This window comes from Phyllobates terribilis, unplaced genomic scaffold (genome assembly GCF_046119375.1).
Source record: "Phyllobates terribilis strain yellow unplaced genomic scaffold, ASM4611937v1 Scaffold_1__5_contigs__length_1240528914, whole genome shotgun sequence".
In the NCBI taxonomy this organism is placed as follows: domain Eukaryota; kingdom Metazoa; phylum Chordata; class Amphibia; order Anura; family Dendrobatidae; genus Phyllobates; species Phyllobates terribilis.
This window is the reverse complement of record NW_027362761.1, coordinates 280,838,133-280,861,897: the sequence shown is the minus strand read 5'-3', so window position 1 is coordinate 280,861,897 and position 23,765 is coordinate 280,838,133. Positions and strand designations below refer to the sequence as shown.

Genomic DNA, 23,765 nt, shown 5'->3' with positions numbered 1-23,765 from the left:
GCACCGGAGATCGGGGTATGCGAAGTCACTGAACGCATATCGCGATCTCCGGCGCCATACCTACATACTTACCTGACCGGGAGGAGCATTGCTACTGCGCCTCTCTTCTTTCCGTAGACTGGGGGCGGAGTGAAGGCGTCAGAATCGGTGCATGCGCATAGCGCTATCCGGCGCCGTTTTACTGAAGACACATTTACAGTGTGTCTTCAGCAAAATGGCGCCGGACAGTGCGGTGCTCCGGCGCCGCACTCCTCCCCCGGCCTCCGGCAGAACAGGACACAGCAGCGCCGGAGCACAGGGAAGAAAGGTGAGTATAAGTGTTTATTTTTTTTGTATGTGAGCAGCGTGAAAGGGATGAGGGATGGTGTACCATGCATACCAGGATTGGGGGGCGAGGGGGCCACACATACCAGGATTGGGGGATGAGGGGTGCCATCAATACCAGGATTGGGGGATGAGGGGTACCGCCATACATACCAGAATTGGGGGATCAGGGGGGCCATGCATACCAGGATTGGGGGTGAGGGGACCACACATACCAGGATTGGGGGATGAAGGGTGCCATGCATACCAGGATTGGGGGTGAGGGGACCATAGATACCAGGATTGGGGGTGAGGGTACAACGCATACCAGGATTGAGGGATGAGGGGTACCATGCATACCAGGATTGGGGAATGAGGGGTACCATGCATACCAGGATTTGGGGATGAGGGGTGCCATGCATACCAGGATTGGGGGATGAGGAGTGCCATGCATACCAGGATAGGGATGTGGGGGCCATACATACCAGGATTGGGGATAAGAAAGCCATGCATATCAGGATGAGGGATTGGGTACCATACATACCAGGATTGGGGGGTGGGGGGTGCCATGCATACCAGGATTGGGGGATGAGGGGTGCCATGCATACCAGGATTGGGGGATGAGGGGTACCATGCATACCAGGATTTGGGGATGAGGGGTACCATGCATACCAGGATTGGGGGATGAGGAGTGCCATGCATACCAGGATAGGGATGTGGGGGCCATACATACCAGGATTGGGGATGAGAAAGCCATGCATACCAGGATGAGGGATTGGGTACCATACATACCAGGATTGGGGGGTGGGGGGTGCCATGCATACCAGGATTGGGGGATGAGGGGTGCCATGCATACCAGGATTGGGGGATGAGGGGTACCACCATACATACCAGAATTGGGGGATCAGTGGGGCCATGCATACCAGGATTGGGGGTGAGGGGACCACACATACCAGGATTGGGGGATGAAGGGTGCCATGCATAACAGGATTGGGGGTGAGGGGACCATGCATACCAGGATTGGGGGTGAGGGTACAACGTATACCAGGATTGGGGGATGAGGGGTACCATGCATACCAGGATTGGGGAATGAGGAGTACCATACATACCAGGATTTGGGGATGAGGGGTACCATGCATACCAGGATTGGGGGATGAGGAGTGTCATGCATACCAGGATAGGGATGTGGGGGCCATACATACCAGGATTGGGGATGAGAAAGCCATGCATACCAGGATGAGGGATTGGGTACCATACATACCAGGATTGGGGGGTGGGGGGTGCCATGCATACCAGGATTGGGGGATGAGGGGTGCCATACATACCAGGATTGGGATGAGGGGTGCCATGTGTGCCAGGATAAGAGATGGGGTGCCATGCATACCAGGATTGGGATGATGGGTGCCATGTATACCAGATTTGAAATGAGGGGTGCCATGCATACCAGGATTGGGGATGGGGGGTGCCATGTATACCAGGATTGGGGATGGTGGGGTGCCATGCATACCAGGATTGAGGGGTGAGGGGTACCATGCATACCAGGGGTGAGGGGTACCATGCATACCAGGATAGGGATCTGGGGGGCCATGCATACCAGGATTCGAATAAGGGGCCATGCATACCAGGATAGGGATGAGGGGTACCATGTATAGCAGGATAGGGATAAGGGGTACCATGCATACCAGGATAGAGGGTGAGGGGTGCCATGCATACCAGGATTGAGGGTGAGGGGTGCCATGCATACCAGGTTTGAGGGTGAGGGGTGCCATGCGTACCAGGATTGAGGGTGAGGAGTGCCATGCATACCAGGATAGGGATGAGGGCAGCACATAACAGGATGGGGGAACAGGATTGGGGAGCACAAATACCAGGATGGGGGCAGCACATACCAGCATGGGAGACGATATACCAATAAAAATGCTCACCACCCGGGCATAGGACGGGCTCAATAGCTAGTATATATATATATATATATATATATATATATATATATACAGCACAGACCAAAAGTTTTGACACACCTTCTCATTTAAAGATTTTTCTGTTTTTTCATGACTATGAAAATTGTGAATTCACACTGAAGGCATCAAAACTATGAATTAACACATGTGGAATTATATTCTTAACAAAAAAGTGTGAAACAACTGAAAATATGTCTTCTATTCTAGGTTCTTCAAAGTTGCCATCTTTTGCTTTGATGACTGCTTTGCACACTCTTGGCATTCTCTTGATGAGCTTCAAGAGGTAGTCACCTGAAATGGTTTTCACTTCACAGGCGTGCCCTGTCAGGTTTAATATGTGGGATTTCTTGCCTTATAAATGGGGTTGGGACCATCAGTTGTGTTATGCAGAAGTCAGGTGGATACACAGCTGATAGTCCTACTGAATAGACTGTTAGCTGCTTTTTTCTTGCCATAATACAAATTCTAAGTAAATAAAAACGAGTGGCCATCATTACTTTAAGAAATGAAGATCCGTCAGTGCGAAAAATTGGGAAAACTTTGAAAGTGTCCCCAAGTGCAGTTGCAAAAACCATCAAGCGCTACAAAGAAACTGGCTCACATGAGGACCGCCCCAGGAAAGGAAGACCAAGAGTCACCTCTGCTTCTGAGGATAACTTTATCCGCGTCACCAGCCTCACAAATCACAGGTTAACAGCAGCTCAGATTAGAGACCAGGTCAATAGGAGTTCTTGCAGTAGACACATCTCTTCAACAACTGTTACGAGGAGACTTTGTGCAGCAGGCCTTCATGGTAAAATAGCTGCTAGTAAACCACTGCAAAGGATAGGCAACAAGCAGAAGAGACTTGTTTGGGCTAAAGAACACAAGGAAAGGACATTAGACCAATGGAAATCTGAGCTTTGGTCTGACGAGTCCATATTTGAGATCTTTGGTTCCAACCACCGTGTCTTTGTGTGATGCAGAAAAGGTGAAAGGATGAACTCTACATGCCTGGTTCCTACCGTGAAGCATGGAGGAGGAGGTGTTATGGTGTGGGGGTGCTTTGCTGGTGATACTGTTGTGGATTTATTCAAAATTGAAGGCAAACTGAACCAGCACGGCTACCACAGCATCTTGAAGCGGCATGCTATTCATTCAAATTTAGTTGGACCATCATTTATTTTTCAACTGGACAATGACCCCAAACACACCTCCAGGCTGTGTAAGGGCTATTTGACCAAGAAGGAGAGTGATGGGGTGCTACGCCAGATGACCTGGCCTCCACAGTCACCAGACCTGAACCCAATAGAGTTGGTTTGGGGTGAGCTGGACCGCAGAGTGAAGGCAAAAGGGCCAACAAGTGCTAAGCATCTCTGGGAACTCCTTCAAGATTGTTGGAAGACCATTTCAGGTGACTACCTCTTGAAGCTCATCAAGAGAATGCCAAGAGTGTGCAAAGCAGTCATCAAAGCAAAAGGTGGCTACTTTGAAGAACCTAGAATATAAGACATATTTTCAGTTGTTTCACATTTTTTTGTTAAGTATATAATTCCACATGTGTTAATTCATAGTTTTGATGCCTTCAGTGTGAATGTACAATTTTCATAGTCATGAAAATACAGAAAAATCTTTAAATGAGGTGTGTCCAAACTTTTGGTCTGTACTGTATATATATATATATATATATATATATATATATATATATATATATATATACGGTAATTTAATTTTAAGGAATATGTTCTTACAGTGGTGGCAATATAACTAATAATTCTGTGCTCATGTTTCAGGGTCTTGGGTTCACACTCAATTTCCTCTGAATACTGTAGTTTACATTTACTTCCAAAAATCAGAAACTCAGCCATTCAGTGACTTGTTCCATATAATGTTTCCTTGGGATATAGCTGGCTTTGTCAGCTGAAGCCACGCTCAGCCAGGTATTTTCCCTACAACAACCACTGCGGCGGAAATGTAGTGCTACATGGTGGCCATTCAAACGATTGCCTGTCCTTGTAATGCAAGGATTGCAAAAAGTCTTCCAAGCCAATTTTTATAGTCAGCTCTCTGTTCTGGCTCATAGTGGATGATCCTGAGAATGATATCCCCATTCATGACATGCAAATGTCTATAATAGGGTATATGGATTTGGGCTGTTTTATGAAACATCCCCTTTAAAAGGGTGTTCTCATTACAAACAGACAATTATGACATACAAATGCTAAGACACTAATCGCTCTGTAGAAGAAAGAGATAGCAGTGGTAGAAAGTTCTATGTCACTTTGTCACTTGCTGGTTCCAATTGTTTTTTGGAGCCACCATGGTTGTCAATTATTATCAATGCTTGACCATAACCCAATAAACCAAAGTGAAACTAACAGGATACAAAAGAAAGGTATGCGCACATTGCGTCTTCTAGACGTCGGTGTACCCGCCGAGTTTTGCTACAGGAAGACACTTCAGGAAAATGCTGTTTTTTTGTGTTTTATCACACGTTTCAGCAGCTGAATCTATTTTTTTAACTTGTATGTATAAAATAGTGAATGACTTCCAAGCGGACACCATCTAAAGAGTGGTCAAGTCACTTCTTTTAAACACTTAACGTCTCTGGATACCTGTAGCGGTTAAAAGCAGTTATAAAGACTGAAAATATGCACAGCAAGTCGTTTTGACATTGCAGTGCGTATGTTCATTCTTTTTTTTTTATTACCTTTATTGAGCACTTTTTCGGGTAAACCCCTCTGAAAAAGATGTTGTGTGCACATTCCTTTATACAGAGCTTTTTTTTATCACCAATACTTCCTAGCGATCTTCATGTGTGATGACAATGCATATCAATGTCTGCACTGAGATTACTTTCATGGTAAGACAGGGTAGTGCTGTCACAGTTTCTCCTCTCAGTGTGGTGAGTAGCAGCTCAGCTATCCAGTCTGAGGCAGGGGCGTGATGAGCTACCAGTATCTTGGTAGACAGCTCAGCTGTTCAACCTGAGGCTTAGGCGTGCTGAGCTATCAGTGTGATGCGTGACCGTCCAGCCACCCAATCAGGGCCGGGGCGTGCTGGGCTTCCTACAGGTATCTTCTGTTCAGAATGATTCCCAAGCTATTGAGCTGGCTGTGTGCCTCTTGTCTCTGCAAGTTGTAGCTCTGCTTTGCTTGTTGTGAGTTTGCCTCTGTGCTGTGAGTTCTGTATTTTGATCTTTTGCTGACCAACCTTGGATTTTGCCTTTTACCATCCACTTGCCTAACCCCTCTGTCTTGATCCGCTATCTTCTTGGAATTCTGACCTTGGACCTGACTACGCCCTTGCCTCAGCCCTTTGTTTATGATGTACCATCCTGGCTTTTGACCTCAGACTCCCTGACTTCCCTACCTCACGGTGTGTCCGTGAGTAGTGACTAGTGTCACAAGTGCCACATTGTTATCGGCAAAATCATATTAAAATCATAAACTATAGGCACCTGCGCGATTATTTTATTAGCTAGCTTAAAGATGGATAAATGTAATGTAAATTTCTTTAAATAGGAATGGAATTATGTCAAATGCGTTTTTCATTTTATCTCCGTGGAGTAACTTGTAATAAACTAATATCTATATGCTTGCCACAGACTGGAGAACTTTTGGGTGGCTATCAACTGATTATTAAGTAAACTCTTTAGTAGGCAAAATGAAAATGTTCCAAGAGAGAAAATCAGCATGTTGATGAGATAAAAAACACTTCTTACATACAGCCGATACATAAAGTTTCATTTACCTTCAAAGCGAATATTGAACCCAGGGGCTGTTTTGGACTCATCTGTGGAGAATTCAATCCTAATGCAAGACCCTTCACTAATCAGACCTTCAAACGGCACAGTTTCTGTTTTTGCAGAATCAAAGAGAATCTTCCCGTTGCTGTACACTGCCAACCTAAAGGATTTAAAATGAAAACATTAGCCTTTTGGGTCTTTTAGTGCATATTTGAGCCAATGACTTAAAGCTGGTTTTACTCGTTACTATCCTAAATATCCCTCTGCACATAGGGATAAGTATAATATGAATAAAAGAAATGATTTCTGTATTGAAGTATCATACAAAGGCTTATTTTTTGTACATGAAACATTTAGCACTTTGAAACCACGTGTGGGAGTAACACGCAGGGAGCGTCAAAGCAATGTCATCGGTAATATTAACAAAATCAACAAAAAAAACCCTAAGAAAAAGGTAAAATTGTGATGCAAAAGCAATAAAGATTTAAAAACCAATAAAAAATATACAATCACAGGGAAAGGCTGATAGAGTATACAGAGTGGCCCAAAAGTAGGTGGACAGAAAGTGTAATAAGGTTATGAAGGGGAAGATTTATCAAACATGGTGTAAAGTGAAACGGACTCAGTTGCCCTTAGCAATCAATTAGATTCCACTTTTCATTCCTCACAGACTCTTTGGAAAATGAAAGGTGGAATCTGATTGGTTGCTAAGAGCAACTGAGCCAGTTTCACAGATCTAGTTTTCACAGATAGATCTCCCCCAAATCTGATTTTTTTTATTGGAAATCTCAAAAAGCTGAAACTGTTAGAGCAAATTGGGTTGAAACATTTGGTACTCAAGCCCCAAAGAGACAAACCATTTACCGCATTCGTGACAAATTCAATGCCACTGGCTCAATCCTTAAAGCTCCAAAAACTGGTCGATCCAAAACAGTCTGTACAGAAGATAATAAACAACTTGTTGCTGAAACATTTGTTCAGAGTCCAAAAAAGTCCACCAGAAGAGCCTGTTTGGAATTGGGAATTTCACGAGCTTCTATCATGCGAATCCTGAAATCTATTGGGTGGAAAGCTTATCGTCCATGTCTAATTCATGGTTTATTGGAGGATGATCCAGACTGGCGGCTGCAATTTAGTGTTTGATAAATCTCCCCCTTCATAACCTTATTACACTTTCTGTCCACCTACTTTTGGACCACCCTGTATATGAAGAAGACAGGTAATTCTAAGAAAAGCTAGATGATGCAAAATAATAGTCTGGTGAGAATTTTTTATCATGACGGGAGGAAAGTTAAAATCTAAAATATTGTAAAAGAAATGTTTTAAAGTAAATTTCAGCACCCAAGATATGAAGAGTTAAATACAATGGTAATACAATTTAAAAAGGGTCCTGAAATAGATAAAGACATTGAAGACCCCATGCGGCCTGAACCTTCCTGAGGTTCTATCATAGCCACATTTTGAATAGCTGACATATAGTCTTCTCCACTACAGTCAATGGGTGTTAGCAAAGGAGCGACATACATGCCAGGATAACTCTACCTCCTTTTGGCTAAACAAGATCGCTAAAAAGTCCTCAGGGGACACAAGTTTTTGTGAGAGTTTTCTTGCTTCTGATATGTCTACTCCGTCTTAGTAACATAAATTAACCTGTGACCACTGATGAGCGAACATTGGTGGCATTAACTTGCAATTCACTCCCAATGTCCATAAGCGCTGTATAACCCTGCCCCACCACCGATTTGCAGCTTTCTGCCTATGCACAGTGTACAGAGAAAGCTGTCAATCAGTGATGTGGGTTGGTGGGGTTATACAGCACTCAGCATTCAAAGAACTGGTAGATCTGCAGCAAAGAAAACAGTGATTTTAATAAAACTGCAGCAAGCAACCCAGTAAGTGATACATTGATGGAATCAGGGTCTCTGCCCTTTCATATGGGGTAACAGAAGCCTGGTGAGAGAATCCCTTTAACTGTTATTATTTGCACGACCCACGTGTTTATGACTTATGTATAGATTTTTTTTAAACATTTCTAAAATTGCATGTTAATGTAAATGATCTCTGCTACATTTTCACTGAAATGATTCTTAATATTAACTATTTAAAGAAGCATTATATACAGAATGTACGGTATTTAGAGTAAAATGAAGACAAATGCTATACACAGAATATACCGTTATTTATTGCTTTAGTCCTAGAGCCCTTAGTTTGTCTCCCAGACCTGCATTTTGTCTGGTGATGCTCAGTAATGACTATTGATTTTTAACAAATTGCGCTATGTAAACAGACTAACTTAATTAGATGCCTACAATGGCAGAACCAGAGAGCAAAGCTGCATACCGGAGCGAGATGAAAGGAAAATGTTAATCTTTTCATTAGAATATATTACAGTTATGCTCTGTGGATAAAATATTCCAAAGCTTTTCAGAAAGTTTCACATTTTTAACTTTATAAATGTTTTATGGAATTTAAGAGATACATTTAGAAAGCTGTACTTTTTATATTTTTATTTTTCAAGCTAAAACACATCAATTTCTGGATTCCTAGTATTATGTTTGGGAAGTTATTTTAAAGCTTTTTCACAGCAAACTAATCCATTATATTTGAGAGATAATAAAAAAACAATTACAACATTTATTATTCGAAATAAAATATGCTTATGAGATCTGACAGGCGGACATTTTGAGCATCTGCTAAGGAGTCATGTACAGTATATAGTTTAGAGAATTGGACTCTTAGATCTGGAATTCGGACTTGTAGTTAATCCAGTGGTTCAATGGTGGGCAGCATGGTGGTTTAGAGATTAGAACTGCAAGCTTTAAGCACTAAGGTCCTGGGTTACTATCCAGCTAACCGTTGTAGGGTTTCACGCTCTCAGGTTGGAAAGAGGTAGAGTTCACACAGGCACTGGATTCGTGCATCAAAAAAATGTGATGTTAATTTTTCACTGGATGCACAGCACCAAACAAAACCATAATCACTAGCCTTGTTCTGGTGCTAACTAAACAGCACAGACCCTGGCTACTCATACACGTCTGAGTTAGTCCCAAACAAGTCAAACAAAACAGCTATGGTTCGTAACAACCAGTAATACTTGCACTTTGGTGCACATGGCCTGTGCAATCTCTTCTCAGAGAGATATTCCAGCTTGTCTCTCTCTTCAGCTCCAACACAATTCCACTCTGGTCAGCTTTCCTGAGCTGACTAATGAGAACAGCTAGACTGATTATATGCAGGGCTAGCCAGGTGATCTAATCAGAACCGGTAGAGCTAGGATTTAACCGTAGCCTACCTGGCTTTGCTACAGGGTAGTATAACATATGTGGCGGTCTCTGCTTCGATCACTAGGCGGTGTCACGCCTTTGTTGCGGGTGATACTTGACAGCATCAATCCCATATTATTCCTGGGACTTGGGGTTCAGAACAGTCCAGAAGATGCGAGGTTAATCCTGTTCATTTGGATTTTTATCTATTGTCAGCACTGGGTGGAGCAGTTGTATATAAACCCTGCAGAGCCAGTTCCTACTGCCAGTGAATGTTTGTGCTACTTGGCTTTACTTGTGTGGTGTGCTTCTGGTGTTTCTTCTTGATTTATCCTGTTCTCTGACCTCGGCTGGTTTATTGACGCTTCTCCTGCGTGATGATTTTGTACCTTCCATACCTCCTGGATCTGACCCGACTCTTTGACTATCCTTCCTGCCAGCTTGCCCCACCAAACAGCAGCTGAGTCTGCGGCCCTAGCCCAGGGACCCCTGTGTAAGTCCAGATCTCTGTACAGGTGTTAAAAGGTGAAGGCCAGGGCTCTGGGAAATGGAGTAGCTTGCAGCAAGCCTGTTCGTGGTGGCCATGGTTGAGCTGACAGGTGGCTATGAACAGTGCGCGTGTGACAGGTAGCATATGCATGGAGTTTTTTTATTCTTCTACTTTACATGGGTTTACTCTATAAACCTTTTTTCCTCCCACGCTTCCAAAACATACAGAGTGAATTGGCTTCCTATAAAAATGGCCTTACTGTGCTTGGGTTAAAGGGGAATTAGCTTGTGAGTCCAAGTGAGGACAGGGAAGAATGTTAACAGTGACTATCTTTGTACAGAGATGCCAAATGTGTTGGTGATATATAAGCAATGCAAAGTAAATAATGTTGATAGCTCTAATTTACTTCACTGCTATCTTAGAATACTAGTACTTTCTGGACCCCTTTGCCTATCTCCTCTCTCACTCCCTTTTGGTGAACTCTTCTTTGCTTCTATACAGTATATCAGTAATGTTTAACAGACATGCAATTGTGGGGGTTTCAAATATGGTCCATGACTCCATCAAAGAGCTACACATCACTTTTGGCCAGGTCAATGTCTTTGTACACATGTCTTTTTATTATCATTGTATTTGTGGCTGTTCTCTGAAAAGAGTTGGGTAAAGTCATTTCGAAATTAAAGGGCACTGTGCTCTGCTAAATGCTGTCTCAGCACCCAAAAATTCACAGAGCAAAAATTCTAACATTTCCCTTTGAATATAGAATTGCATTAATACATATTGTTCATTTTTGCCTTTGCATCTTGTCTGTGAAAATGTTGCCCAATAGTTGCTCAAAACCTGTAAAAGATTGACATCTATTCTCAGATATTGTATCTAGTTAGTTTTCTGACCCTTGGTTTTTTATGTAGATTTCAGGGTATGCTATTTTCTGTTAATTTTATATTACTCCAGGGGTACTGCTGTATTTGTTGGAAGTAATATAGAGACATCTGATTATTAAAATGTAACTAATATCAGATCGTCTTCTGTATGTATCTCATTTTTCGGTAAAAACTTATTTTTCTAATCTGATTTGAGGTTAAGACATATTTTTCCATTCTCCTGCCTCAGCTAAACCCCAGAAGGCTGAAGCTGCTAAAATTAAGCGTATCGAATATTTAAATCTACAACTCTGCTTGACTTACATTTCTTCATAGAATTATCCTTTCCATCTAGAAAATTATACATTTGGATTAACTACTCAACAACTGAAATGATCAGAAGCTAGTCATATAAAGATGTACAGTATATGTTATATATGCACTGTGTGCAGAATTATTAGGCAAGTTGTATTTTAGAGGATTATTTTTATTATTGATCAACAACTATGTTCTCAATCAACCCAAAAGACTCATAAATATCCAAGCTTAATATTTTTGGAAGTTGGAGTGTTTTTTTTTTAGATTTGGCTATCTTAGGAAGATATCTGTTTGTGCATGTAACTATTACTGTCCCGAATTATTAGGCAACTTAATAAAAAACAAATATAATCCCATCTCACTTGTTTATTTTCACCAGGTAAACCAATATCAGTGCACAAAATTCAGAAATAAACATTTCTGACATGCAAAAACAAAAAACAAAAAAATTAGTGATCAATATAGCCACCTTTCTTTATGATGACACTCAACAGCCTTCCATCCATAGATTCTATCAGTTGCTTGATCTGTTTTCGATCAACATTGCGTGCAGCAGCCACCACAGCCTCCCAGACACTGTTCCGAGAGGTGTATTGTTTTCCCTCCCTGTAGAGCTCACATTTTATGATGGACCACAGGTTCTCTATGGGGTTCAGATCAGGTGAACAAGGGGGCCATGTCATTATTTTTTCTTCTTTTAGACCTTTACTGGCCAGCCACGCTGTGGAGTAGTTGGATGTGTTACGCACATGCCCAGACTGACTGGCGTGAGAATGGTTAGTGATCCCACTGGACCATGAACTGAGGAATGCCTGGAGGGGCGTGACTAAATATCAACTCGGTCCGACCAAAGTCGCACGGCGGCTCAGTCGACTCCGTGAACCAGGGAGGGACCAAGCAGAGGGACCAGGTACTACTCCAGGTCAGACAGCTGTTGACCCACACCGTGGAATGCAGGAACGGGCAGGCACAGCTGGTATGCAGACAGGTAGGTACTGACAGGCACGGCTGGTATGCAGACAGGCGGGTACTGGCAGGCACGGCTGGTATGCAGACTGGCAGATACTGGCAGGTAGGAACGCAGGCTGGATAGGGACCAGTACAGACTGGGATACAGGAACAGAGCCGCGGGTGCGGTGTACAAGCAGAGCACAACCGCAGGCGCAGACGACAAGCAGAGCAGAGCGAAACAGCATGTGCGGTGGACAAGCAGAGCAGAGCGAAACCGCAGGTGCGGTGGACAAGCAGAGCAGAGCGAAACCGCAGGTGCGGTGGACAAGCAGAGCAGAGCAAAACCACAGGTGCGGTGGACAAGCAGAGCTGAGCGAAACCGCAGGTGCGGTGGATAAGCAGAGCAGAGCGAAACCGCAGGAGCGGTGGACAAGCAGAGCGGAGCAAAACCGCAGGTGCGGAGGACAAGCAGAGCGGAGCGAAACCGCAGGTGCGGTGGACAAGCAGAGCAGAGTGAAACCGCAGGTGCAGTGGACAAGCAGAGCAGAGCGAAACCGCAGGTGCGGTGGACAAGCAGAGCAGAGCGAAACCGCAGATGCAGTGGACAAGCAGAGCAGAGTGAAACCGCAGGTGTGGTGGACAAACAGAACCGGATACACACAAGGTACTTGCAATGAAGTAGCGAGTGGACACAAAACTCACAAACAGAAGTACAGAGACAACATGTTGGAGTTAGGTGCAGGTTCAGACACTGCAGGAAAAGGGAAGGTTTCGGACATAGAGAGAAAACTGGTACCAAGCTAGTACACAGTTTAGACAGGAACTGAACCAGGAACAAGATACAGGAACGAGCCTGGGAACTCAGCCCCCAGGGTGGCGGAAACAGACTAGAAGTCACAGATACAGGTAACAGGCCTGAGTATACAGCCCCCAGGGTGGTGGAACAGACGAGAAGTTACAGATACAGATAATAGGCCTGGGTATACAGCCCCCAGGGTGGCTTAGCAGACTAGAAGTCACAGATACAGGTAACAGGCCTGGGTATTCAGCCCCCAGGGTGGCGGAAACAGACAAGATACAGGACAGGACCTGGCAACTCAGTTACACAGAACACACTGAAAGAAAGTGTTGCTCAGGCACATCCTACTGGGTGGAGGGGGTTTAAGTATCCAGTGACTCATAGCAATAGGCTGGGGACGCATTAGGAGTGCGCACACAGTAACTATAAGAATCAGGCATTAACCCCGCCGCCGCCCTAAGCAATCAGACAAGAGACATGCACACAGTGGGTACTGGAGCAAAGTTTGCAGCCTGGACTGATAGGTAAGATGGCGGTCTTGCATGGTGGGAGGTGGTAAGCCATGCCAGTACGCCGCCAGGGATGTTACAGGGTGCATGTGATGGAGCATTGTCCTGCATGAAAATCATGTTTTTCTTGAACGATACCAACTTCTTCCTGTACCACTGCCTGAAGAAGTTGTCTTCCAAAAATTGGCAGTAGGTCTGGGAGTTGAGCTTCACTCCATCCTCAACCCGGAAAGGTCCCATAAGTTCATCTTTGATGATACCAGCCCATACCAGTACCCCACCTCCACCTCTCTCTCATTTCATCAGTCCATAAAACCTTTGAAAAATCAGTCTTAAGATATTTCTTGGCCCATTCTTGACGTTTTATCTTATGTTTCTTGTTCAAAGGTGGTCGTTTTTCAGCCTTCCTTACCTTGGCCATGTCCTGAGTATCGCACACCTTGTGCTTTTTGATACTCCAGTAACGTTGCAGCTCTGAAATATGGCAAAACTGGTGACGAATGGCATCTTGGCAGCTTCACGCTGGATTTTCCTCAATTCATGGGCAGTTATTTTGCGCCTTTTTTGGCCAACACGCTTCTTGCGACCTTGTTGGCTATTTGCCATGAAAAGCTTGATTGTTCGGTGATCATGCTTCAAAAGTTTGGAAATTTAAAGACTGCTGCATCCCTCTGCAAGACATCTCCCAATTTTGGACTTTTCAGAGCCCATCTAATCTCACTTCTGACCCATTTTGCCAAAGGAAAGGAAGTTGCCTAATAATTATGCACACCTTATATAGGGTGTTGATGCCATTAGTCAACACCCCTCCTCATTACAGAGATGCACATCACCAGATTTACTTAATTGGTAGTTGGCTCTCAAGCCTATGCAGCTTGGAGTAGGACAACATGTATTAAAAGTATCATGTGATCAAAATACTCATTTGCCTAATAATTCTGCACACAGTGTATAATAGATTAGGGAAGAAGCTACACATGCAGATGTCAATATAGCAAAATACTTTATCAAGATTTAAATGGGAACTGTACTTTTAAGAAATCTTGCAGAAATATATAGTACAAGACAATAAAAAAAATCTTATAATAACAAATTGCTTTTTTTCTCCATTTATGAGCCCCTTCTTTCTCTTTCCTCAGCCTCTAAAAATGTATCATCCACTCTTAAAAAACAGCTCAACTCCCTCTTGCTCAAGGAGACACAGAACAATTGTAGCAAATACAGAAACAAATAAATTCATGAGCTCACTGGTAATATAGGCAATTCAAGTGCAGTGGTGAATGTGACACACACTAGCTCCAGGTCGGTTTCTGGTTACATACACTATGGAAAGTCTTAGGATAGTGATCCAAAATCCACAGAGAGAACAATATATAACTAAAATGTCATATTTAATTTGGCTTCTTAAAAGAATAAAAACGATGGATACAGCAAACCCGTCAATGGCTCCTAATCATGATCATGGTTCATGTGCAGATGTTGGATTGCTTTTCCAAGATTTTCCTCAACAAAAATATTGTGTGCAGCTTTTTAACACGTCTTTAACCTCATCCCAGAGTTGGATTCACATCTACACAGAAAACTACTGATGTATAATTCCCTTCATGCTGCTGCTTCTGCATCTTCGGGAAATATCGGATCGGATTGGATCGGACCGATACCCAAAAAATATCGGATATTGCTGATTCCGATACCGGAAACCAAGTCAATGGGACACAAATATCGAAATGAAAATAAACCCTTTCTTTCCTTGTAGGTTAATTCTACATGAAGGAAAACACCTAAGAATAATGTAGAATGTATTACATGAAAAGCCGGCAATTCAGCAGTGGCATACACCGGTACCCGACAATTTAGAACAGAAAGAATAGAGCAGGACGCATAGATTAGATAGATAGAAACATGTCAGTCACATATATAAGAAGTACAGTGACAGTGTTGCTCACTGTACTTGTGATTTAGTGTTAAAGGATTTATTAAAAAAATAATAGTGTTTTCATGCACCGTCTCTTTAAAAAAGCCGGCCGGCAATTCAGCATCGGTACCCGACAATTTAGAACAGAAAGAATAGAGCATCGCACATAGATTAGATACATAGAAATATGTCAGTCACATATATAAGAAGTACAGTGATAGTGTTGATTACTGTACTTGTCATTTAGTGTTAAAATAAAGGATTTATAAAAAAAAAAATTGGCGTGGGTTTCCCCGTAATTTTAGTCTCTAGCGGAGGTTCAGCAGACGGCTGGGGCAGATGTTTGAAGCCTGGGAAAGGGGTAATACCCACGGAGCTTCCCAGGCTTCTAATATCAGCCCCCAGCTGAATACCTAGCCTTTACTAGCTATTAAAATGGGGGACCACAAAAAAAATGATGTGGGGTCCCCCCAATTTTAATAGCTAGCAAAGGCTAAGCAGACAGCTGGGGGCTGATATTAATAGCCCAGGAAGGGTGCCATGATTATTGGCCCCCTCCCAAGCTAGAAACACAAACCGTCAGCCGCCCCAGAAATGGCGCATCCATAGGATGCGCCAATTCTGGCACTTAGCCTCGCTCTTCCCACTGCCCTGTAGCGGTGACAGTGGGGTAATAGGGCTGGGGATGATGTCAGCTTATAATGCCAGCTGACATCAAGCCCAGGTTAGTAATGGAGAGGCGTCTATAAGACACCCCCATTACTAACCCCATAGTCAAAGTAAAAAAAAAACACAAACACCCAGAATAAAGTCCTTTATTTGAAATAAACACACAATTCTTTATTGTTCTAAATTAAACCATACTTACCGTCACGCCCATTCCAGCTGAAGCCAATGTCTTCTGCAATAAAAGTAAAATAATAAACCAACATCATCCTTACCTTTCCATGGTTCCCAGGACGGCTCCAGCTCTGCTACATTCACATGACAGGCTGGATCGCAGCCGAAAGCTGCCATCCAGCTTGCCATGCCGCAGACACTGAGAAGCGCAGGCATGCTTGCGCTCCTCAGTGTCTGGCTGTGATGGCATAAAGATGAGATGAGGTCATGTCCAATGAACTCGGCTCACCTCATGCACGTCACTGACAGTGTGGGAAAATTCTCCTGCGCTTGCCGTGAGCGCAGGAGAATTCTCTCAAGCTCACAGCAAGCGCAGGAGAATTTTCCCACGCTGTCAGTGACGTGCATGAGGTGAGCTGAGTTCATTGGACATGACCTCGGCTCATCTGGATGCCGTCACAGCCAGACACTGAGAAGCGCAAGCATGCCTGCGCTTCTCAGTGTCTGCGGCATAGCAAGCTGGATGGCAGCTTTTGGCTGCGATCCAGCCTGTCATGTGAATGTAGCAGAGCTGGAGCCGTCCTGGGAACCATGGAAAGGTAAGGATGATGTTGGTTTATTATTTTACTTTTATTGCAGAAGACATTGGCTTCAGCTGGAATGGGTGTGATGGTAAGTATGGTTTAATTTAGAACATTAAAAAATTGTGTGTTTATTTCAATTAAAGGACTTTATTCTGGGTGTTGTGTTTTTTTTAAATACTTTACTAGAAATTCATAGCGGTCATGTCTAATATTGGCATGACCCCATGAATTTTGGGCTTAGGGCCAGCTGATAATACCAAGCTGGCCCTAACCCCTTTATTACCCAGTGAGCCACCGCACCAGGGCCCTGGATGAGTTGGTTAAAACGCCAGAAGATGGCGCTTCTATGAACGCGCCATTTTCTGGGGTGGCTGCGGACTGCAATTTGCAGCGGGGGGGCAGAAAGCTTGGGCCTCCCTGCGCTGCGGATTCCAGCCCCCAGCTGCCTAGTTGTACCTGGCTGGACACAAAAATAGGGCTAAGCCCACGTTTTTTTTTTTTAATTACTTCATGAAATTCATTAAATAATTAAAAAAAAAGAGCTTCCCTATATTGTTGTGTCCGGCCAGGTACAAATAGGCAGCTGGTGGTTGGGAGCAGCCCGTTCCTGCCTGCTGTACCTCGCTGGACACAAAAATAGGGCGAAGCCCCATGTATTTTTTTTTAAAATTACTTCATGAAATTCATGAAAAAATAATAAAAAAAAAGGGCTTCCCTATATTGTTGTGTCCAGCTAGGTACAAATAGGCATCTGATGCTTGGGGGCAGCCCGTTCCTGGATGCTGTACCTGGCTGGCATAAAAAAATATGGCAAAGCCCACGTCAAAATTTTTGGAAAAAAAATATATAAAAAAAAAAAAAATAATAATAATAATTTAGGGACTGCATCTTTATTAACCCCTCATATGGAAGGTTTAATAAAGATGCAGTCCCTAAATGTGTTTTTTTTTTTAAATTTTATTGAATTTTTCACCAAAACTTGGATGTGGCCTTCGCCATATTTTTGTGTCCAGCCAGGTACAGCAGGCGGAACGGGCTGCCCCCAACCACCAGCTGCCTATTTGTACCTGGCCGGACACAACAATATAGGGAAGCCCCTCTTTTTTAATTATTTCATGAATTTCATGAAATAATAATAAAAAAAAAACGTGGGGCTTCGCCCTATTTTTGTGCCCAGCCAGGTACAACTAGGCAGCTGGGGGCTGGAATCTGCAGCACAGGGAGGCCCAAGCTTTCTGGGGCCCCCTCCACTGCAAATTGCAGTCCGCAGCCACCCCAGAAAATGGCACGTTCATAGAAGCGCCATCTTCTGGCGCTGTACCCAACTTATCCAGGGCCCTGGTGCGGTGGCTCACTGGGTAAAAAAGGGGTAAGGGCCAGCTTGGCATTATAAGCTGGCCCTAAGCCCGAAATTCATGGGGTCACACCAATATTAGACATGACCGCCATGAATTTCTAGTAAAGTATTTAAAAAAACACAACACCCTGAATAAAGTCCTTTAATTGAAATAAACACACAATTTTTTAATGTTCTAAATTAAACCATACTTACCATCACGCTCATTCCAGCTGAAGCCAATGTCTTCTGCAATAAAAGTAAAATAATAAACCAACATCATCCTTACCTTTCCATGGTTCCCAGGACGGCTCCAGCTCTGCTACATTCACATGACAGGCTGGATCGCAGCCGAAAGCTGCCATCCAGCTTGCCATGCCACAGACACTGAGAAGCACAGGCATGCTTGCGCTCCTCAGTGTCTGGCTGTGGCGGCATCCAGATGAGCCGAGGTCATGTCCAATGAACTCGGCCCACCTCATGAGCGCAGGAGAATTCTCTCACGCTGGGATGGCATTCTGATGACAGGCTGGATCGAGGCTGAGCGCTGCCATCCAGCTTGTCATCCTTCAGAGACACTGCAGAGCGCAGGCATTATGGGAACTTCCGATTCCAGTATTCGATATTCTAAAAGTATCGGGACTCAGTATCGGAACTCTGATACCGCCAATATCGGTCGATACCCGATATTTCAGTATCGGAATGCTCAACACTATGTGTGTGTCATGCATGGGAGACATTAATGCAGCTAGTGTTCTCCCAATAGCTCAGAGTCAATTGCAAATTAAGATACAGATCTAGCAGAGAGTAAATATGATAAAAATAAAAGATTCACGTTATATATCATATGTATCATATACATCATATGTCAAGGACACGACGGACGTCCTGAATAGGACAGACGGGGTCACTGTGGATCCAGATTGGATCATTGTGACAGCTGACATCGAGTCACTGTACACATGCATTGACCATAACGATGGTCTGGAAGCAGTCCGTTTTTTCTTGCGGGGTGCCGACCGGGACGACCAGCTATGTGAGTTGGTAGTCGAGCTCCTCCATTTTGTGCTTACCCATAATTTTTTTGTTTTCAAGGATTGTTTTTACCTTCAGCAGGTATTTTTGGTTACGAGGACGCGTGGGCCACGGACCATGTGCAGTGCTGGGCACTAGGGAGGAGCTCGATACCTTTATGGGGGAGCTGAATGAGAATTCACTGAACATTAGACTCACTTATAAATGTAATACTCGCCAGATTGACTTTCTGGACATAAGTCTGGAGGTGGATGACGATGCCTCTCTCCAGACTGATGTCTTCAGGAAAAGTACTTCGGTGAATTCTCTTCTTCATGCTTCCTCTGCTCATCATGGCTCTACCATCAGGGCGGTCCCGGTCGGTCAATTCCTCCGGATGAGACGGATATGCTCCACGGAGGAACGTTTCCGTAACCAAGAAGATGATTTGAGGGAGCGGTTCTCCCAAAGAGGTTATAGTAAAAAGAGCAGGATTGGCTTCAATGGGGCCAAAAATACCACTCGTGGTGAGCTATTACAGCCAAAGGATAGGAGGGATGGATCTGGCCAGACGGTCAGGTTCATCTCAATATACAACCACGAGGGGGAGACAATGAGGTCAGTCATGAACAAATATTGGTCCATCCTCAGGACAGAGGAATGTTTGGGGACAACACCCTCGATGACTTTAGAAATTTAAAAGACCTTCTTGTTCGCAGCCACTATGCCCCCACAGCCCCTGGTCTTTTCGGTTTCCGACGGCCCCTTGTTAGCTGTCTCCCATGTGGCCACTGTGTGGCATGCACCAATATAATTCGAACCACCACTTTTTGTTCTGTTGATGGGAAATGTCAGTTCAACATTAGACATTACATCACTTGCGGCACCACACACATAATCTATTATGCCACGTGTGGGTGCCCCAAGGTTTATGTTGGACTGACGTCTAGGGAATTGTGAATTAGGACCAGGGAGCACGTCCGGGACATAGTGGCCGCGGGATCAGTAACTGATATTGCAACGTTTAAAACACTACCATGCCATTTCAGGCTATTTCTCAACAGTAGTGCTAAATCATTGACAGTTAGGGGGATTGATGGGGTGAAAGGTGGAATTAGGGGAGGTAACCTCAAGAAAATGCTCGCCCAAAAAGAGACGTGGTGGATTAGCACAATAGGGTCTATTGTACCAAATGGTCTTAATGAGAATATTAGTTTCTTGTCATTCCTGTAGACATGCATTGCTGCTCTAAGTTATTTTTATGTAGATTCCATTTTTTGTTTTTCCTTTATGTTTATTATGTTTTTTATTTTATACTGATGATATACTTATTCATTATATTATTATCATATTTCCTATCTGACAGTGATCCTTAAATTGCTTTGATGTCCTTTCAAAATGGAGTCATCATGTACTTAAGAAATCTTCTGCTGTGGGGACTTCGGCATCTGTGCATCTATTTACTATTGTGGACTTATCCGGATATCCTGTTATAATGTGGATCTGTTTTCAATTTGTTATTCTTGTATTGTAATATGTATAGATAAGCACGGTTGTGGTCTCCTCACCTTGACTCTTATTAGGTCATCAGTGGTGCAGTGCGCGTGCGCTTCCTTGTCCTTGTGCTCCGTGCTCTCCGGGGCGTCTGTGTCTGTCGCGCGCGTGCACGGGTGCCACGGTGACGGTTCCTGGCTCACGCGCATGCGCAGGGGTAGTGACGCCGCTGACGAGGTGCTGGGGTCCTCGGGCTGGGACGCGCATGCGTCGCTATGCACCACTTGGGAGGGGGTGGCTCCCATGTGAGCACATGACTTACAAGTTGCAGGTCCTGGCCTCTGGTATGACTCACAATTGGGTGCACGTGCGCCGGTCTGCTCAGTACTATTGGCCAGTATTCACCATGTAATATGTTGTCACGGAGATTTAAGGGTCCTGCCAGCTATGTTACACATATCAAGGGGTCCTTGAGGGTGATTCTTCTGCTGCTGGCCACATTTTCCTTTTTGAGGTCTGTTTATATTCTTTTCGATATGGCTATTTGCCTAATATCTGAGGGAGCACGATGCCTGCCGTGTACTAGTTAGGTCATCTGGGTACCTATGTGATATACTATTTTGAGGGGATCTGTATACATTGTAATTTTTTCCGAGGCGTCCATTTGGATATGTTTCCCCCCTTTTTTTCTGTAACCTACATTCAGACTGATGGCAACTTACATGTCTGACAGCCTTATATTATACTAAAAATATGGATATTTTGTAGCCATGCACTATGTCACTTTATATGTCTCCTTTTTTTTGTATTTTGTGTGTTTTTTTGTACAATATAACTTTTAATTCTACTTCAAAAAAATTTAGCTTTTATTTTTTGAGTCTGTAATACTCCTTGTTTTCTCTTGAGTTACTATGATTGCATGTTCGCTAGGGGTAACTTTGTCTCTTGGTTTCCCTATTATATATAATTTGCCAGATCTGGGGTTATATTCATTAATACGTTATATAATAGCCAGAAATAGTTATTAATTATGTACACACAGAGCAGCTTATTCTAAAAAGTTACTTATACGAAGTTACCCTTTAGAGAAGCATTTCCATTTAATTTTCCATTAGCTAAACCCATGTAAACGTGTATGTAATAAAGTGTAGATGCAATAACATACTCACAGATTGCAGTCTTCCCCTATTTCCAATGCTGCTCTGTTCCTCGTCTATTTCTCCTTGCTGGATCACACACATTGAGTTTTCTATGAGAGCCGGAATTCGCTTTTACAGTGTAAGTCTATGGGCTGTCAGAACGAGGCTATTGACTTACACTGTAATAGCAACTTCTTGCTCAGACATAGAGCACGATGTGAGCCAACAAGGTCAAACAGCCATCATGAGATCCAGAAGAGGACTGGAGTGGCATTGTAAACTGGGGAAGACTGCAGTCAGTGAATATGTAATTTCACCGGCATTAGGCTATGTTCCCACGATGCAGAAATGCTCTGGCTTTTTCCTGAGCGTTTCATAATCTCCCCTGTCAGAAAAAACGCATGCGGATTGTACATGCGGATTGTACATGCGTTTTTCCTGCCAGGGACATGCGGATGTGAAGCGTTCTTCACATGCATTTCCGCATGCGGGTTGTCAAGCGCTTTCCAAGCGCTTTTAGCGTCACTTGGAAAATGCTTGTCAACTTGGTCACACTATATAAATCCATGCAACCGGCATGGATTTATATAGTGTGACTGTAAAGAATGGTAAAAAATAAATATATACTTACCTTCCGATGGCCCCCGCAGTCTTGCTTCACCGTCCCGGCTGCCAGCAGATCGCGTTACACTGAAGGACCTACCGACGTCAGCGTCGCATGACCCGTCACATGACTATGACGTCAGCGCAGGTCCTTCAGTCCATCGCGAACTGCCGGCATGAGAGGAGGAGCGCATCGGTGGCCGCCAGAAGTATATATTTAATTTTTATTTTATTCTTTTTTTGTACAGTTTTCTATGGTACCCGGGTCTGGAGGAGAGTCTCCTCTTCTCTAGACCTGGGTACCATCCGCACATTAGAACGCATGGAATGCGCATCTACATATACAGTGATGCGTAATCCATGCGTTCTAATGCAAGTCAATGGTGGCGAAAACGCAGCACTTCCACAAAATAATTGGTAGTGCTGCGTTTTTTTCCGCAATGATAATCCGCAGCGGAAATTTCCGCAGCATGTGCACAGCACATGCGGATTATCATTGGGGAACATGGCAGGCCTTCTACCATGCGTTTTTTAAGTGTTTCTGCAGCGTTTTTGCCGCTGCAGAAACGCTTAAAAAACGCATCGTGGGCACACAGCCTTACACTGCATATACATTTACACAGGTTTAGATAATAAAAGCCGATACCCCATATGTGGGTTTGGAAGGGAAGGAGCGCCATTTGTCTTTTTGAATGTAAAATTTGCTTGAACAATTAGAGGATGCCATGTCGCGTTTGGAGAGCCTCTGATGTGCCTAAACAGGGGAAACCTCCCACTAGTGACACCATTTTGGAAACTAGACCCCTCAGGAAACTTATCTAGATGTGTGGTGAGCACCTTGAACCCCCAGGTGCTTCACAGAAGTTTATAACATTGAGCCGTAAAAATAAAATTTTCACATTTTTCCCACAAAAATGTTTTTCAGTCCCAAATTTAGCATTTTCAGAAGGGTAAAAGGAGAAATTGCACCATGCAGTTTGTTGTGCAATTTTTCCTGAGTAAGCTGATACCCCACATATGGGGAAAACCATTGTTTGGGTGCACGGCCTGGTTCGGAAGAGAAGGAGCGCCATTTGACTTTTTGAATGTAAAATTTGTTTGAATAATTAGTAGACGCCATGTAGCCTTTGGAGAGCCCCTGATGTGCCTAAGCAGTGGAAACTGCCAACAACTGACCTCATTTTTGAAACTAGACCCCTCAAGGAACTTCTCTAGATGTGTGGTGAGCACCCTGAACCCCCAGGTGCTTCACAGAAATTTATAACGTAGAGCCGGGAAAATAAAAAAAATCAAACTTTTTCCACAAAAATGATCTTTTAGCCCCAAATTTTTTATTTGCACAAGGGTAAGAGGAGAAAGTGGACCTAAAAAACTGTTGTGCAATGTCTCCTGAGTATGCAGATACCCCATATGTGGGGAAAAACACTGTTTGGGCGCACGACAGGGTTCAGAAGGGAAGGAGCACTGTGTAAATTTTTGAACGCAAAATTGGCTGGAATAGAGAGCAGACGCCATGCCGCGTTTGGAAAGCCCCTGATGCACCTAAACAGTGGAAACTCCCCACAAGTGACCCCATTTTGGAAACTAGACCCCTCAAGGATTTTTCAAGTTGGCGTTTTTCTTGGTACCATTTTCGGCCACGTGACATTTTTTGAT

General features: G+C 43.7%; 1 protein-coding gene across 1 annotated transcript in view; it reads right to left on the bottom strand.

Annotated features, from left to right (window-relative positions):
• Window positions 1-23,765, bottom strand: part of SEZ6L (seizure related 6 homolog like) — a 779,891-nt gene that overhangs the window by 142,879 nt on the left and 613,247 nt on the right. The window contains exon 8 of the mRNA XM_073672981.1: window positions 5,997-6,151. Within this exon, the coding sequence (XP_073529082.1) occupies window positions 5,997-6,151 (155 nt within the window). The remainder of the gene's footprint in view (window positions 1-5,996; window positions 6,152-23,765) is intronic.